General features: G+C 38.6%; 2 protein-coding genes across 2 annotated transcripts; one reads left to right on the top strand and one right to left on the bottom strand.

Annotated features, from left to right (window-relative positions):
• The first annotated feature begins 1,313 nt into the window (after positions 1-1,313).
• etnppl (ethanolamine-phosphate phospho-lyase) lies at positions 1,314-11,892 on the top strand. The gene is made up of 13 exons (XM_079468030.1): positions 1,314-1,552; positions 2,012-2,130; positions 2,277-2,436; positions 5,227-5,301; positions 5,549-5,642; positions 7,422-7,538; positions 8,063-8,145; positions 8,601-8,826; positions 9,113-9,267; positions 9,963-10,052; positions 10,416-10,546; positions 10,640-10,710; positions 10,796-11,892. The coding sequence occupies exons 1-13, from the start codon at positions 1,494-1,496 to the stop codon at positions 10,886-10,888; spliced, it is 1,473 nt and encodes a 490-aa protein (XP_079324156.1). The 5' UTR covers positions 1,314-1,493; the 3' UTR covers positions 10,889-11,892.
• ostc (oligosaccharyltransferase complex subunit) lies at positions 11,889-14,852 on the bottom strand. The gene is made up of 4 exons (XM_079468047.1): positions 14,567-14,852; positions 14,065-14,158; positions 13,045-13,242; positions 11,889-12,669 (listed from the first exon to the last, which is right to left on the bottom strand). The coding sequence occupies exons 1-4, from the start codon at positions 14,703-14,705 to the stop codon at positions 12,651-12,653; spliced, it is 450 nt and encodes a 149-aa protein (XP_079324173.1). The 5' UTR covers positions 14,706-14,852; the 3' UTR covers positions 11,889-12,650.
• Between the last annotated feature and the right edge of the window lie 1,570 nt (positions 14,853-16,422).

Genomic DNA, 16,422 nt, shown 5'->3' with positions numbered 1-16,422 from the left:
GCATTTTTATTTTTGTTTGAACTGTCAGTTTAATCAGATGGTGTGTTGAACATTCATCGCAATGATCAAATCATGTCCAAAAAATTTCCTTTTCATCAATCTCTTTTCTTCAGTTGCTCTCAATTCAAGTACGTTTTTTAAAATGTGTTTGTTGTAATTGTTTTGCCTTGAACAAACATTGTTGGGGATTTGCAACGAGATTGTTCATTGTTGAGTGTTTAAATGGCTCTAAATATTTCACATTAAATACATGTTACTTTACAGTACTGGAGCCAAATAAATGCTGTTTTCTCCAGTGTTATGCATTACTTGTGTCTTTCATTTTATCTGATTGATTGATTGAGTCATTGAAATAGTGATGGAAACAATACTGACATGATCTTCTCTGGGCCTGTCCCATTCACCGCAGTCTGTCACTCGTTCACCTTGTTTTTACTTTAAGGACATGCGTACAGTTTTCCCGTAATGTCAGCGCATTTTACATAGAACAGTGACTATAAATATCCAATATCACAGTAAGAACAAACAATAAAGGAGTATTACAATCAAGTGCTAGAAACTCAAATACTGTAGTTGTATTAATGATTCAAAGTCTTTGCATTCAATAATCCCATCCTTTTGTGCAATGTTATGCAATGTTTTCGGTTTCATGTTCCGGTTTTCCCTTTGTCATGGCAGGACGTGATGTGCTTCACAGCCAGGTTGGAGCTTTTTTATTGTAGATATGTAGACATGTATGCTGCACATGCTATCAAACCATCCAAAATCAAGAAGATCGTTTGTTTCATTTCGTCATATGACTTTACGGAGTATGGTTGTTTGTTGTTTTGTTGAAAGCCTTTATGGTGGTTTGTTTCCCTATTTTGTGTGTAACTGGGCCATTTGTACAAAAGTGCAGTTTGCGGACACACTTCACAGACTCTCGCTCTTTCTTTCCATTTCTAGGTACTTAATTGTAATGATTGCATGTACTTACACTGTCAGGAAGAAAGGTTTAAATGTACCTTTTCTGTCGCTGAGGTGGTACCCCAAGGTTCTATATTTGAACCTTTACAATTATACAGAACATAATATGAAGATGTATTATTGTACCTATAAGGAACTTTTTACCGAAAATATCATTTTATGTGTAGTAGGCTGTTTTAAGGGAATCACATCGGCGACAGAAAGGTAGAATGTTTTACTTTTTTTTGACAGTGTACAATAAAACACCAGACATACAATAACAACAACCATAAAAGTAAGTCAAACTCTCTCTCTCTCTCTCTCTCTCTCTCTCTCTCTCTCTCTCTCTCTCTCTCTCTCTCTCTCTCCGCGTGTGCGCTCTCGCTCTCTCGGCTCGCTCCCTCTCCAAACGCGTGCACGCGCACATGTATATTAATGGTGTGGACAGCTCTTCTGCGCGCGCTCGCACGCATCAGCACTTCTCTCTCCGGCTAAAGTAACACAGATAAACGCGTCGCGTCTGTGAGCGCACAAACACACAGTGAGAAATGGCTACAGAAACTTTCGACAAGCAGAAGACGATCGATCTGCGCAGGAAACATGTTGGGTAAGTTACGCGCGGATGCGCACTGATGTCTTGACGCGTTATGACAGCTGTTTAATAAGGTCGTTTATGTGTCAAACATGACCGATGTCCTTGTCGTCTAGATACACACATATTCGAAGACAAATGAACAATCCGGGCTGTTCGGAACGAGTACGAGTTCATTATATAAAGAGAGGAGAGAAATGTTGCATAGCTGCAGTTTGTTACTATATATGGGAAGACCCTTACAATGACCGTGGTTTTATTATAGTAAACGTAGTTTAATCATATTAAACACAAATTGTAATTGAAATTAGAAATTAGTTTTATCCCTTAAAAAATGAAGCATTCTAATAATGCAATCTTTATAAGTTTATACTTTGTTATAAAGCTTAATGCACCGGCAGATACAAATAGTAGATTGTTTTTCAGGGTTTTAGTTGTTGTTGTTATTCTCATGGTTTTATCTTTCATCTGTAGTCCGTCGTGTAAAGTGTTCTTCAGTCATGACCCTATCAAGATCGTGCGAGCAAGAGGCCAGTACATGTACAATGAGAAAGATGAACGATATCTGGATTGCATAAACAACGTTGCACATGGTACGTACGTAACCGTCTATTCCAAATTGGGAAGATCGTTTGTTCCATTTCACCACATGACACACATGAAAATATCTTAAAATAAATCTTGTCTGAATAAAAAAAACAGATCTGGTTTCATTGAAATGTCACTGCTTGTTCTTCAGTGGGTCATTGCCATCCGGATGTGGTGAAAGCAGGAGCGACACAAATGGAGCTTCTCAACACCAACTCTCGCTTCCTGCACGACAACCTGGTCTTGTACGCTCAGCGTCTCCAAGCCACACTCCCTGAAAAGCTTTCCGTCTGCTATTTTGTTAACTCGGGGTAGGTCTATGAGCTCATTCTCAGACAGCGGTCAAACACCATCTGGTTATGCTATGGGAATGCGGTGGTTCAACATTATAAACATTCATCACCCAGCTGGAGAGATAGGAAGTGTGGCGATCTGTTTCCGTACGTCTCTAAGCGCAGCCTGTTAAAAGGTTCTTCAGTGTACACGCACAGAGTGTTTTTCTCAGCCTTGAGAAAACTAATCCTTCTGGTTTCAAAAGCACCTCTTTTATAACAGAGACACGTGTAGAGCGGTGTTCAGTAACCAGACTGTGCTATTATGAACATAATGACACAACCACACCTCTGGTTTAATGCCAACAGTCGTTGACATGTGGATTCATGGAAAAATGATGATAACCGAGAAACACTTACTGGCATGTCTCAGGCATTTCTGTTTGTGTTCTGCCATATCCCACGGGTGTAGTCAAGTCAAGTCAAGTCAAGTCAGCTTTATTTATATAGCGCTTTTTACAATTTTCATTGTTACAAAGCAGCTGTACAAGAAAACATTGACTATAAGTAAAACATATAAGGTTATGGAAGTCAAAACACAGGTCAAATATCAGACACACAATAAATTCCTATATGCAGTGTTAATTAAATAAGACTATCAAATTCTAGCAGCCCCCCCGGCCAGGCAAAATAGTGCAAAACAGTATGCAAACGGTGGCGAGGAACCCAAAACTCCATTGGAGGAGAAAAAAAACCTCAGAGGGAGACCAGGCCTAACCAGGGGATTCCAGTTCCCCTCTGGCAAAAACTGCAGCCTCTGCACAAGCTAGACAGTGCTGCACAACAAGGCAAAATAAAAAACAAATTTAGATTTAAAATTATCATTAATAATCTAATAGCGACTGAAGTTTTGTAGAGTCGCCACGTCCTTCGTCCAGCATTTGTCAGGTCTGGGAATGGATTGCGCCATGCCCGCTCCGGTAGCCTTGGACTGCGTCCTGCCCGCTCTGGTAACCTTGGAACAATGAGACAAGACCGGCTGAGAGTAGAGTACTGTTCTGCACTCTTTGATGCAACAAATGCATCAGTTGTTATTGGAAGAGTCCCTGGTTCCGGTTGATCTAACTAGTGCAGCCTAGATCTTTGAAATATATATATTATGATAGTGTAGTCTATGCAAGATTAAAAAGATGCGTCTTTTGTCTAGATTTAAACTGACAGAGTGTGTCTGCCTCCCGGACAGTGCAGGGAAGATTGTTCCAAAGTTTAGGCGCTAGATAGGAAAAGGATCTGCCGCCTGCATTTGATTTTGAAATTCTAGGTATTTACCAACTGACTGGACGCCTGAGAGCGTAGTGCACGTGAAGGACTGCAATACGTTAGAAGTTCTCTCAAGTAGTGAGGAGCTAAACCATGCAAGGCTTTATAGGTAATAAGCAAGATTTTAAAGTTTATACGATGTTTTACAGGTAACCAGTGCAAGGTTGACAGAACCGGGCTAATATGCTCATATTTTTTTGTACGCGTAAGAACTCGAGCTGCCGCATTTTGGACCAGTTGGAGTTTTTGTAATAGGCCTGCAGGGCAACCACCTAATAGTGCATTACAGTAATCTAGTCTTGATGTCATAAAGGCATGTATAAGCTTCTCTGCATCTGATGGTGACAGCATATGACGTAATTTAGATGTATTTTTAAGATGGAAAAACGCAATTTTACAGGTGTTGGCGACCTGGTTCTCAAATGACAGAGTACTATCGAATATGAAGCCAAGATTCTTAGCTAAAGATGAGGGTTTTATGGAACATCCATCAATAGTTAAGCAGTATTCTTGGTTCTTACGTAGGGCGGTTTTCTGTCCGATAAGTAACACTTCAGTTTTGTCTGAGTTCAGTAATAAAAAATTGCTACTCATCCATTTTTTTATATCGACTATGCATTCCACTATTCGATGGAATTGCTGTGTTTCACGAGGCTTCGAGGAAATATAAAGTTGCGTATCATCAGCATAACAGTGAAAGCTTACTCCGTGTCGCTTTATTATATCTCCTAGAGGTAGCATGTATAATGCGAAGAGCATAGGCCCTAAGACTGAGCCCTGTGGTACACCGTACTGGACTTTCGATTTGCGTGATACCTCATTGTTTATTGCTACATATTGAAAACGGTCGCATAAATAAGATCTAAGCCATTCCAAAGCTATTTCCTTAATACGACATCATTTTCGAGCCTATGTAGGAGCATGCTGTGGTCAATGGTGTCGAATGCAGCACTAAGATCTAGCAGCACCAATAAGGAGATACAACCTCGGTTTAGTCTAGGGTCTTCAACAGGGAGTCCTCCAACTTTAGTTTATTAAATCCGATCCAATGTCAATTAAATCCAATCAGCTAAAAGGTTCTTTTTAAACATTTGAAGGGAGCATCTCCCATACTTATATCTATAATATTAGGCAAATTTGAATGTTATGTCGAATGTTAACAGTAATGATTTTTCTATTTTTAAAATGTATTTAATACGTGGTTTACTATATAGTGTAAATTTCATGATAATTCACTCGTGTCCTTGTGTTTATACCTTCTGCCTAAAATGAATAAATGTTGACAGAGTCGTGTTAGAATCACTAATTAAATCCCTGTCCCGGTTCAAGTGTATGGAGGGTAGTACTATACAGGGCGTTCCATAATAACACATTGATACACTGTTTGTGTCGCAGTCGCTGAAAGCTGGCTAGACTGAGACGTTTATGACGGATTACTAGGATTAAGAAAGGAATGGCATCTTTCTAGTAAAGTACGCAAAGTGATGAACTTTCCCTTTTGTCTTATAGGTCAGAGGCAAATGATCTGGCACTGAGGATGGCCTGGCAGTACACCGGCCACAAAGACATCATTACACTGGAGAAGTAAGTCAACAGCACACCGTCCTCTTAATCTCCACCTCAACAGTAACCAGGTTCTTAGTTTTCCGAGAAGCCCACCGCTCAAATATTAACTTGGTTTTGGACACTGTGAGAACCTTCTCGTTATTTTGTTAAAGTGATAGTTCACCCAGAAATTAAAAGTCCGTCATCTTTTACACACCCTCTTGTCAAACATATACGTGTAAGATGTAATAAGGTCAGACTAAGTATGTGTGTGTTTCTCCTGCAGTGCTTATCACGGTCACGTGTCATCGCTCATTGATATCAGTCCGTATAAGTTTCATCAGATGGCCGGTGCCGAGCAGAGCCAGCATGTGCACGTGGTGAGTGTTGCAACATGACACGCTGAATTTGATATAAGGTCGCATGCACGCGCTCTGAAACTATTTGTGAAGTGAACTAGCCCGAAGAGGTCAAAGCTTCAATATGTAGACTCTCTTTCTATGCTCTTACATTATATGTATGCATTGGACAGACCCTGCGTTCCAAAGCATTTTACAATGCATTTAAGGTATACATTGATCAGCACCATCCCCTAAAAAGTTATGAGAACACTCCTATAGTGATTTAAGAAGAAATCAATTTTGTGTTCTCGTCTAACAATCCTCCATATTATTTTTTTGATTGCTTGGAATGCAGATTCAATTGATCTGAGGGGTGTGTGCGTGCGATGATCTCTATTGTGTCACGGGTTAGTGAGGCAGGTCAGCATACGTTGCCGTTTGTCATGCATTTTTGATGAAAAGTGTGTATAAATATCCTCACTCCTGTTTCTAATGCCTCAGAGGTCAAACTGCATGTTTAGAGGGCACTGAAGCACAATTCAGCAGACCTGAATGCGATACTTGCTACGGCTTTGAAATGCCGTTCCACAAATAGTAATAAGGGCGTTCCATAATAGTGTTTTGTATGAAGGGTGTGAGCACCGGTTCAACTTGCTTTTCACATTTACATTTATTTATTTTGGAGACGCTTTTATTCAAAGCGACTAACAAGTAGTTTTTTTACAGTGACACATTACTGCAGAGCAATCAGGGGTAAGGTGTCTTGCTCAAGGGCCCTTCAGTCATGACCTGCTGGTACTGAGATTCAAACCGGCAACCTTCTGACTCAGTTCGGCCGATTCTCCTCATTTTAAAGATTTGAAAAAGGTTTATTTCTTACTGTTTTATAGTCTGCAGCAGAAAGATTCTGTATGGAGAAATGCAGACTGACGAATAGTCGGGAAGGAAGTTAGGCATAACATATGATGCTGAGTTGAAAATGCAAAAACGCAAAAAGCTTTCTTTCTACTGTTGAAGTCTATTGGAGTCTATGGGAAGTCCCCGCAAAGATATCGAAACAAACATAAGTGTGTGTTTGTGTGCCTGTATTGTTATTATTTTATCCATTAATATTTATTCATTGAAGTACATCATTTAAATACAGTTTTTCCTCATACAATGATTTAAGTTTGGTTGGGACTTTCTGTTCCTCTGACCAATAGAAGAACAGGCATCAGGTTGTGACCTTTCGGTGATGCTATTACCACAGAAACGACACAATTTACTTTTTTTTACTTGATTATATTATTACATAAAATTCATAAAATGAAAGTTCTGCCGTGAATTACTATCTCAAGTTGCTCCAAAACTGTTTACATTTTTTTGCTGAACACAAAGAAAGATATTTGGAAGAATTCTGAGATTTCCGAGGCACCGTTGACTACATTTACATTTACATTTAAATTTAGGCGTTTGGCAAACGCTTTTATCCAAAGCGACTTACATTGCATTATCCTATACATTTGACATAGGTATCCCCTGGGATCCAACCCACAACCTTACGTTCTTTACGCAATGCTATTATCACTGAGATACAGGAAAGCTGTACTACAATAGTAGTAAATTAAAATTGTTTGTTTCCTTCAAAATATCTCCAAAAGATTATACAATATGTTTTTACCATGATAGTCAATAGTGGCCAAGTAAAAAGTTTCCCAAAGTAATTCATCACAGAATTGTCATTTTTGGGTGAGCTGTCCCTTTAAAAAAGGCTCAGCGTAGCCGTGGCATTGACTTTCTTCACTGTAAAGGTTTTAATGTTAAGTACAATTTCTGCAGGCTCTCAGTCCGGACATCTATAGAGGCAAATACCGTGAAGACCACCCAGATCCTGCCACTGCCTATGCTGATAATGTCAAAGATAGTATTGAAGATGCCCACGGCAAGGGACGGACGGTGAGTGAATGTTCACGGAAATCACCATCACTGGCTGTACTTTAACGTTTGGCTTGTTTCATATTAAAATGACATACAAATCTTCACTCAGTGGTTCTCTTTAATTCCTCATCGTTAATTGATAACTTAGTTACCCTCTTCCCTTCCCACCTGTTGCTGTTTCCTTTCTCTCCAGGTTGAACAGAGACGGGAGTCCTGAAGACTCAGTGAAATGCATGTGCATCTTCAAACAGCCCTTTAACCCTCTGTTTCAGGAAAATGGGGAAGGGGGTCATCACGTTGCACAGCCTTATTGCTGAAATCGTGAGATTGTGACTTAAAGTGTCAAAATCACGATTCTCTAACGTCTCCATCAGCTGTCTTTCTCCTGAGGTCCTCGTCATGTTATTTTGTGGACCGTCTGTGTTTTTTCACCTTCATTTTTTGTAAGCTAAGCAGCATTTTAAAAGGACTCTTCCGCCGGCGGGACCCTGCGTGTGTTACCGTTAGGGTACGAGGGTCTCATGTGATGTTCTCTTGTGTAGATTGCTGCTTTTATCGCTGAGTCGCTGCAGAGTTGCGGAGGACAGGTCATTCCTCCGGTCGGCTACTTCCAGAAAGTGGCACAGTATGTACTACCAAATCCAACTAGAGACAGTATGCTTGACCGGCTCTATATGAATCGTTTTACAAAATTGCTGCTTTAAATTAAACTGCAGTTGAGTTACTTTGATATAACAACTCAAAACATTCAGCTAAACAACACAAGAAACACAATTAAATTAGTTATCTGTATTTGCAAATATTTACTTAATCTAATCCACAATCCACAAAGAATTCAGTAGGTTCATGAAATAAAATAGTAACAATAAAGAGTAAATACACGAAAAACAGTACAAAAGTAATGCTTCTCCAGTGGTCATAGTGGAGAACAAAGATCTTGCACTCTGTCTAGCCTAAAACTGTACATTTATTTACACATGAATCACTTTTTGTACAAGTGTGCGTTGTTCAAACCATGTATTTCTGAACGTTAAGCAATTTGTACATGTGTATTATGCTGTAACTCTTGTTGTTCCGCAGGCATGTGAGAAAAGCAGGAGGCATTTTCATTGCCGATGAGGTTCAGGTGGGCTTTGGCAGGGTGGGTTCGCACTTCTGGGGCTTCCAACTACAGGGAGAAGATTTTGTACCGGATATCGTAACAATGGGCAAACCCATTGGAAACGGCCATCCGATGTCATGCGTCATCACCAGCAGAGAGATCGCAGAGGGCTTCAAGTCATCAGGAATGGAATATTTCAACACGGTGAGGGCAGAAACACACGACCCTGTGGCACTGACGGACTCATAATGGTGCAGATGAAACTTTAATGCAGAGCAATTCGGATCCGGTCATGTAGCTTCAACCCTGAATAGATAAATGCAGGGTTGATGTTTCATTTCGGATTTAGCATTGAACAAAAACATACAAAACAGCTTTTTGCATTGCTAACACAAATGTGGCTGCTAGACATCAAATTTCTAATGTAAGACTAAAATCCAGTCCTGGGTTTCTTGTATAGTTGAAGAATGTCTGTCCTTGTGATCTTCAGTTTGGTGGTAACCCAGTATCGTGTGCCATCGGCCTGGCCGTGCTGGATGTCATTGAGAAGGAGGACCTCCAAGGAAACGCACTGAGAGCTGGAGGATACCTGACTCGGCTTTTAGAAAATCTCAAAGAAAGACATCCTTTAGTGGGTGATGTGAGGTTAGTTCACACCTTCTCATCGTTTTTATTATTTCTCCTAGACATCAATAACGGTTGCATGGAGAGCAAATGTATTGTAAATGTCTTCTGCATCTTGGATATTTTTCCTATGAGAAATCTCGCAAATGTCTCCATTAGAGTTTCAGACGAGATCTCAAACCGAGCTCAGATTGATGAAGTCTGCGATCAAAAGTCTATATTATTGAAGATCTCAATGTGAAGTCAAACAATTCTCATGAATTTTATCCAACTCCAGATGATTTTCTCTACTCTACAATCTACATTCATTTTACACCTCCATACGCTTCATGGAGTTCAACAATTGTCCTATTTGTTTCGCACTTAAGCAATTTTATGCCATGAAACACAACTGAGAACCCATCAAATCGTTTGATCTTAGAACAAACCGGTCAGACAGACAAACGCTATTGAAATAAGGAAAAATACAAATGAACATTGTGACATATATAGAACACGTGGGATTATAGAATATGTACAAACTTGTTTGCAGTGCACATGAACCTTGATGTTGTTTTGCATGGGATTTTTGACATTACGCAGCATCATCGTGTCGTAAATCTTGTGTAAATGATTTGCTCCGGGTTGTTTGTGACAGACAGTGAACATCTGGATTGCCCGTGGGTTCAAGGCAGCAGGTCGAGAATTTAAACATCATGGGCGATTCTGTTTTCTAGGGGCCGTGGACTTTTTGTTGGGGTGGAACTGGTGAGAGACCAGAAGAAGAGAACACCTGCTACGGCCGAAGCTCAGGATGTTATTTATAGGTTTGAGTCTTATTGTAAAAGCCGAGTTTCTAAATGTTTAAGAGCTTTACCGTGACCATGAAAAAAACCGGCTACCTTATGTTGATTTGCATTTTATGCATTTGTCAGATTATTTTATCCAAAGTGACTGACAGTACCTTCAAGATTGTTTTTATCGGTACGTGTGTTTCCTGGGAATCAAACCTATTGACCTGCGAGTTGAGTTCCAGGAACACAAACCTGACACCGCTGTGAATTGTCGACCAGCGATGGACTGTTTAAAAAAAAAGTCTAATCTTGTTTACAAAAGTCGACTTTAAATGAACAAAATATGCATAAAACAAAATGAACATGGAGGCTCAACAAGCAATTTTATCTTTAAAGACTGAAAGAGCAACGGATCTTGCTAAGCGCCGACGGTCCACACCGCAACGTTCTGAAGTTCAAACCTCCCATGTGCTTCTCTGAAGAGGACGCTGAACACGCTGTTGAGAAGATCGACCAAATTCTGACAGGTACGTCTGGCAGCTCAAAACATGGTTTAGTGATGACGACTGTTTAGGGTTATAATCCTGCTAGTAACTTCTGCGCTATTTTTGTGTCCAAAGACTTAGAAAGGGCACTGAACCTCTCCGTGCCTGAATCGACCATATCAGAAAATGGTCATTGTAAGAGAAAGGTAAACTCATTAAATATAAATATAAAAGAGAAACATGCATGAAAACCTGTGGATTTTAAAATGTGCTTTGCTCTCTGGTCCCAAGGAACCCGGTGATGTTCGTACTTCAAACGGCAGCAGCCATAAGCAGACCAACACACATCCACAGATCAACAAAAACAAGAGAATAAGAACTTAACGCACAACCCACAGATGCATCCGAGACCTTATTTTAAATACACATGATTTGTAACCTTTTTCCATGTTTTAATGGATCTGTATGAGCATTGTGCCGTATATATTTTAGTCAGTGCCGTCAGAACTGCATCTGCGTTTTGGTTTTTATGATATTTTAAATTGTCTAAATGAAATCGAACTACCCAATATTAGCAATAACGCATTTTACACATATGCTTCTTTGAAAATGACTAGTAAGGATATTTGCGTATTGGCCAGTGTTTTTCTGCTTGAGCTGCTTAGTTATATAAAGGAGACGACAGGTAATGATTTAAACATCATCATACCATGTTAGGCACCAAGTGTACCTTGAACACCTCTTGTTTTGCAACAGTGTACACATACCTGAGCAAACGCACAGTCAGCATGTTCTACCGGCATCTGCCACAAAAAAAGTGCTGGAGAATCACTTTCATGTCTGATAGTAATGGAGTGGAAAATGCCCTTCGGATAAAAGGCAATGTGGAAAACGAGTCTATGCGGGAAAAAAACAATCTTTAATACAATATTCATTTAATATTAAAAAATGGCATTTACTATTTACAGCCATGGAAATGTTTTTCTGAATTTCCTATTTATCGGTGTATGTTTAAGTAAAATTATCGTTTTTTTGTTTTATTCTGTGAAATATGAACAATACTAATATTTCTCCCTAATTCTAAATACAAATATTTGCATTTTTTTACAGTCAATAAAAACTAGATAAATAGTTGCAAAATAACAGAAAAGATACGCTGCATTTTTTCAGACCTCAAATACTGCAAAGAAAACAAGTTCGTATTCACTTTTAAGCAATACAACTAATATTCGTTAGGAACACATTTTTCATGTGTTTTGTTATGCTGTCGGTCATTCACATTGCTGTTGGATGACTTTATATCAATCCTGAGGTTTGATTTTGTTGAAATTCACAGACAATGCACAAGAACGGCCACATTGCATCTATAAAATGCTGATTCGTTGAAACATTTGGAACGGTCTCTTTATTCTTCCACGGCTGTTATTGGATCTTTATTTAACAAAAAGCTTTTGTATATTTTGTATCTTATGAAATGGTCACTTGAAACAGCATGACCACCAATTTTTTATCTGAAGCAAACACAGTTTGAAGGGTTTGCTATGTCCAACTTGGCCCAACTCAATTTATTTCATTCTGCCCTCTAGTGTTCGAAATCATCAACTTCCGATGTTACGGTGACCAGGCAAATAAAGTGTTTTAAATTTAAATATTAGTTCATGATGACAGTAACTCTTTACATATAATGCAAAACCCAAACCTCATTTTAGTGGAAAGTACATTTGTTTATTATAAAAACTGCACACCAACTGCTGACACATTTTAAGGCCTTTTCAATAGTCAAACTGTCTACAAAAGATGTTTAAGATGATTCCCAAAATGTTTTATAACAGTCTGACATTTTACATCAAGAGCATCATTATAATTTAACTTCGCCCTCCCAGATTATATTGAATTCTGTAAACGTAATTCTTGTATATAGCAATGTAGCACATTTTGATCATGTTCATAAACCAGTAACTCAATTGCATGTCCCTCACAAGAACACACACTTTAGCAAACACAAATGGGAGAGAAATTTTGGGGTTGGGAATCAGACTGATATAATACCAGACTGTAGTCCATGGCACTAAAACAGGGTTTTGCGATGTGGTCTATCCAGTCTCTGCTCGTGTCATGGGCCATGTTGAAGGTGTTGATGGAAGCATTAACCCATGAGATAACCACTGCAACACAAACACATTGACATCATCAATACTCTCAGACCCCAATCATATATACAACATAGTTTGTCCACTTACTACATTAAACTACAGCTTCATTCAAAAACATGCATAAATGCATGAGCAGCTACCAGGCAAAAATGACTTGACCGAGTTTGTTTCTTATGATCTTAACCTTTTGTTATAAATACCCCAAACTACTTTTGTAGACAAATACAAATTATGCCTACATATCAGAGATATGACAATGACATTTTTAAAGGGGTCTTCGATGTTATTTCATAATTTCCTTACGCTCAAAATGCGAGTCTGTCCTAAAAACATCCGACCTGTGGTGTAATATATATCAAATATAACGTTTAAATTGCTGCAACTTACGGCAGTTTCATTCTCATGAACACTCTGGCCATGAAAAAGCTCAGCAACACGCTGACAAAGCCGATGAAGAGCAGAAGGAAGCGGTTGAGTTTGGGAATGTTTGGAGCATTGGAGCGATCCAGGATTATAAAGCCAAGGCCACCCATAGTGAACAGAAAGCTGGAGGCCAGTCCCTCCATGATGTACTGTCCATTCACCCTTTAAAGAGAAAATATGTACATTGATAGAGATCACACAGGCACTGCTATTCTACGCAACACCGACATTCAGATATATTAAATCAAGTTTGCCAAATCCATAAACAATCTTCATAAAACTGTACTGACATGCAAAGGATGCTACTATATCACAACAACACGGTGTCAATGTTTGATTGAATGACATGAAAGCAGACAAAAAATATAAAGAATATATTTCCCTAAATAAACAGCAAATGTAGTTGGTTTGTCCAGTTTTCCGTGCGGTACATTATATTTTTACTGCTGTCACAGCCGGAGGATCACCCCTGTGCAGTGTGCAATAAAAGTATGTACTTTTTAATTGCGAGTTCGTTAAAGAGCATTGAAGTACTGTGACACACTAACAGAAGAGAAAGGATCGCCCAGATTCACATTGTGACTGTTACGATCACAAACATCACTACTTCATTATTTCTTACGTAACGATGTTTGCAAGTTACAGGCTAAGCACATCCCATCATGCACCAGGAACTTGCGTGCCCCAAAATTCTGATGGGTCGCAAACAGTCCAGTCAAAGTTATTACATATCGTTGCAACGATCAAATTACCTCCAATTTATGATCATGTGCATTCTGTAAAACACTGTTTATGTCACTTTATGTAAGGCGTGTTACATATGGACCACTGAACAGACATTAAGAAGCTTATATTAAAGTGTTTACGTTTTTATTGTTCATTCTATTTAGGGACAGATCATTTGAGAGCATGTTTTTGTGACGTCATCAGCTGATTTTAACGCATCAGCGCCCCCTGCTGCCTGCATTAATCCAATCTCTTTACCTGTACGCCAAAAAGGCCACTGGTCGCTGATGTCCGTGCTCGTCTGTCATCGACCCGACGCTCGGAGGTTCAACAATCACATCATAAATGATCCCTGAGGATTACAACAGCGTTATTATAACAGATCGGTCACACCATCAAGCGAACTCAAAGTAATATCACTCTTAAATCTGGACACGACCGCCGCATGCCATTAAGTACCGCGATAGCGATTCAAAAGCAGTGCTTTCGATTCGCTCTCGCGATACTTTGATGTCATAAGCCGGCCGTTCTGCGCAGCGCCGTATATTTGTTTTAAAGCTAACAGCATAGCTAGCTAGCAGGCTAACCCTGGAGAATCTTTCACTCTTTTCGCGTACGTCAAATCAAGCTATACAAATCAATCAATATCCACTGTATATACTCGTTAGTTGACACGCTTCTCTACGCACAAGAACGTACACAACGTCAATAAAACAAGGGTTAGCCGAAAGCTAGCCTGAGGTGGTGCAAAGACGCTTACCGCCAGTGATGAGAAAGTACGAAACAATCACAATGGCATAGACGGTCATCGCGGAAGGCATGTGCAGCCATGAGGGCTTTTTAAGTTTGATGTTTGGGCATTCCAGTACATTAAACGGTAAACTGTAAAGGGTTTCCATGATTGGATTCGGTGTGCAGCCTCCGCAGTTCTATCCCGGTTAGTGCATACGTCACACTGCCCGTAGAGCGACGTGTACAGGAAGCGACTCACGACAACAACACGGAGAGTAATATTTTTAATGGCAAAATTTTATGTTCACAAATGTAAATTTTCCTGTAAAAAACCCTGTTTTACTTCATTCAACAAAGAAACTGTATATTGATTCAATCCGGTTTTCTATGAAGCAAAAAGCAATTAAAACATTAAAAATTTGTAAATTCTTTAATATCTTCATTTAAATTAACATTAACCCCCTAGTGTACATTTTATGTTATATTTATATAATTATATGTTGTATTTCACTGTATGCACGAATATATGTAAAGATTTTTTCTTGTTGTTAATAAAAAAAAAAAACACAGAGAGTAATATAATATTACACAAAGTCTAGATCTGGGATATAAGAAATATAAAATAGACAGAAATAGGAAGCAGTGTGACCTTATTGTTGATTTAAAAGCCCTGGTTTTATTTATAATAATACAGTTGTGTTATTTATATACTTACTTCTTTGTTTATTGCGGACATTCAGTATTTTGTTAATCAAAGAATTTATTATGAAACGAACATAAAAAAACGATGATGTAACGTACATTTGTATATTTCTATTTTCTTGTCTTTTTTCTTTTTTATGGGGAAATACACCAACCACCCTGAGCAGTATTTTATAGGTGAAGTATGTGGGGGGGGGGGGGGGTGTACAGCCCAAAACCAAAAGGTGCAAATTATTAAAAGTAAAAATTACAATATTTTCCCCTTAAGTAAAATGAACGTTACTTTTTATTCATATTTAACATACCCATACTTAGTGATGAAAACAGATTTTAGTAATTGTACTATTATAATACTTAAGCCAGAATATCTGATAATATATTCCTTTTTAGGGCCTTTTTAAACATAAAAAAACTTATGATCACTGTATACTACTACATGAATGCTAAACATGCAATATATGTCTATATTTTATAGTATTCATGTGGGCAGCCACAAAGATTGCCGGTCATATTCTGGAAAAGATGATGATGAATATATTGTATTTGCAATCTGTTATCAAGAACGCATACATAACACATGATACCTGAAAGAATCTAACTTCAAAGATTTGTTTCCCATATTATCCACCCAACCTACTTCTAACTCTTAGTGAGACCCTGGGGGGAATTGAGCGCTGCACCAGAGTTAGGAAAGAAATGAATTCTTTGAAATTTAATTTTCAAAACTTTGCTGGCTGCCCATTAAGTATCATATTGACTCTTAAGTTCTAATATACAATTACTAATAAAGCCTTAAACGGTTTATACCCGACCTACATAACAGAGCTTCTATCACATAACAACCGTCACGCTCTCTAAGATCTTTTGATGATGCATAATATCCTAAATAAACCAACAAAGACTACTGACATTAGATATTATTTACTATTTTAATATTGCTTGTTCTATAAACCGCATGGACTGCGTTTTACCCTTCTTACTTTCTTCTGTAAAGCAGCTTTGGAAATTGTAAGAATTCGCTATAGATATACAACTGAATGACTATGGTGTACACCTCTGGTCAAGTGACAAATCTCATTCAGGGTGGATTTACTTTAAAATGATAACATTTTATAAATTCTTAGTGCATTATTCATTTTTATCCACTGAAAACTAAGAGATAATAAATACTCTCAGACCCCA

Source organism: Barbatula barbatula, assembly GCF_947034865.1.
Source record: "Barbatula barbatula genome assembly, chromosome: 1".
In the NCBI taxonomy this organism is placed as follows: domain Eukaryota; kingdom Metazoa; phylum Chordata; class Actinopteri; order Cypriniformes; family Nemacheilidae; genus Barbatula; species Barbatula barbatula.
Note: the sequence above shows the minus strand (reverse complement) of the source record. Positions and strands in the feature narration are given on the sequence as shown.

What these genes read in the sequence shown, in the direction of transcription:
- etnppl (XM_079468030.1), top strand. Translation starts at nt 1,494, where the DNA reads ATGGCTACAGAAACTTTCGACAAGCAGAAGACGATCGATCTGCGCAGG. An exon ending in TGCTATTTTGTTAACTCGGG is followed by an intron (nt 2,437 to 5,226) that starts GTAGGTCTATGA and finishes TTTGTCTTATAG; the next exon opens with GTCAGAGGCAAATGATCTGG. An exon ending in CCTTTAGTGGGTGATGTGAG is followed by an intron (nt 9,268 to 9,962) that starts GTTAGTTCACAC and finishes TCTGTTTTCTAG; the next exon opens with GGGCCGTGGACTTTTTGTTG.
- ostc (XM_079468047.1), bottom strand. Translation starts at nt 14,705, where the DNA reads ATGGAAACCCTTTACAGTTTACCGTTTAATGTACTGGAATGCCCAAAC. An exon ending in GTACTTTCTCATCACTGGCG is followed by an intron (nt 14,159 to 14,566) that starts GTAAGCGTCTTT and finishes TGTAATCCTCAG; the next exon opens with GGATCATTTATGATGTGATT. An exon ending in GTGGCCTTTTTGGCGTACAG is followed by an intron (nt 13,243 to 14,064) that starts GTAAAGAGATTG and finishes TTCTCTTTAAAG; the next exon opens with GGTGAATGGACAGTACATCA.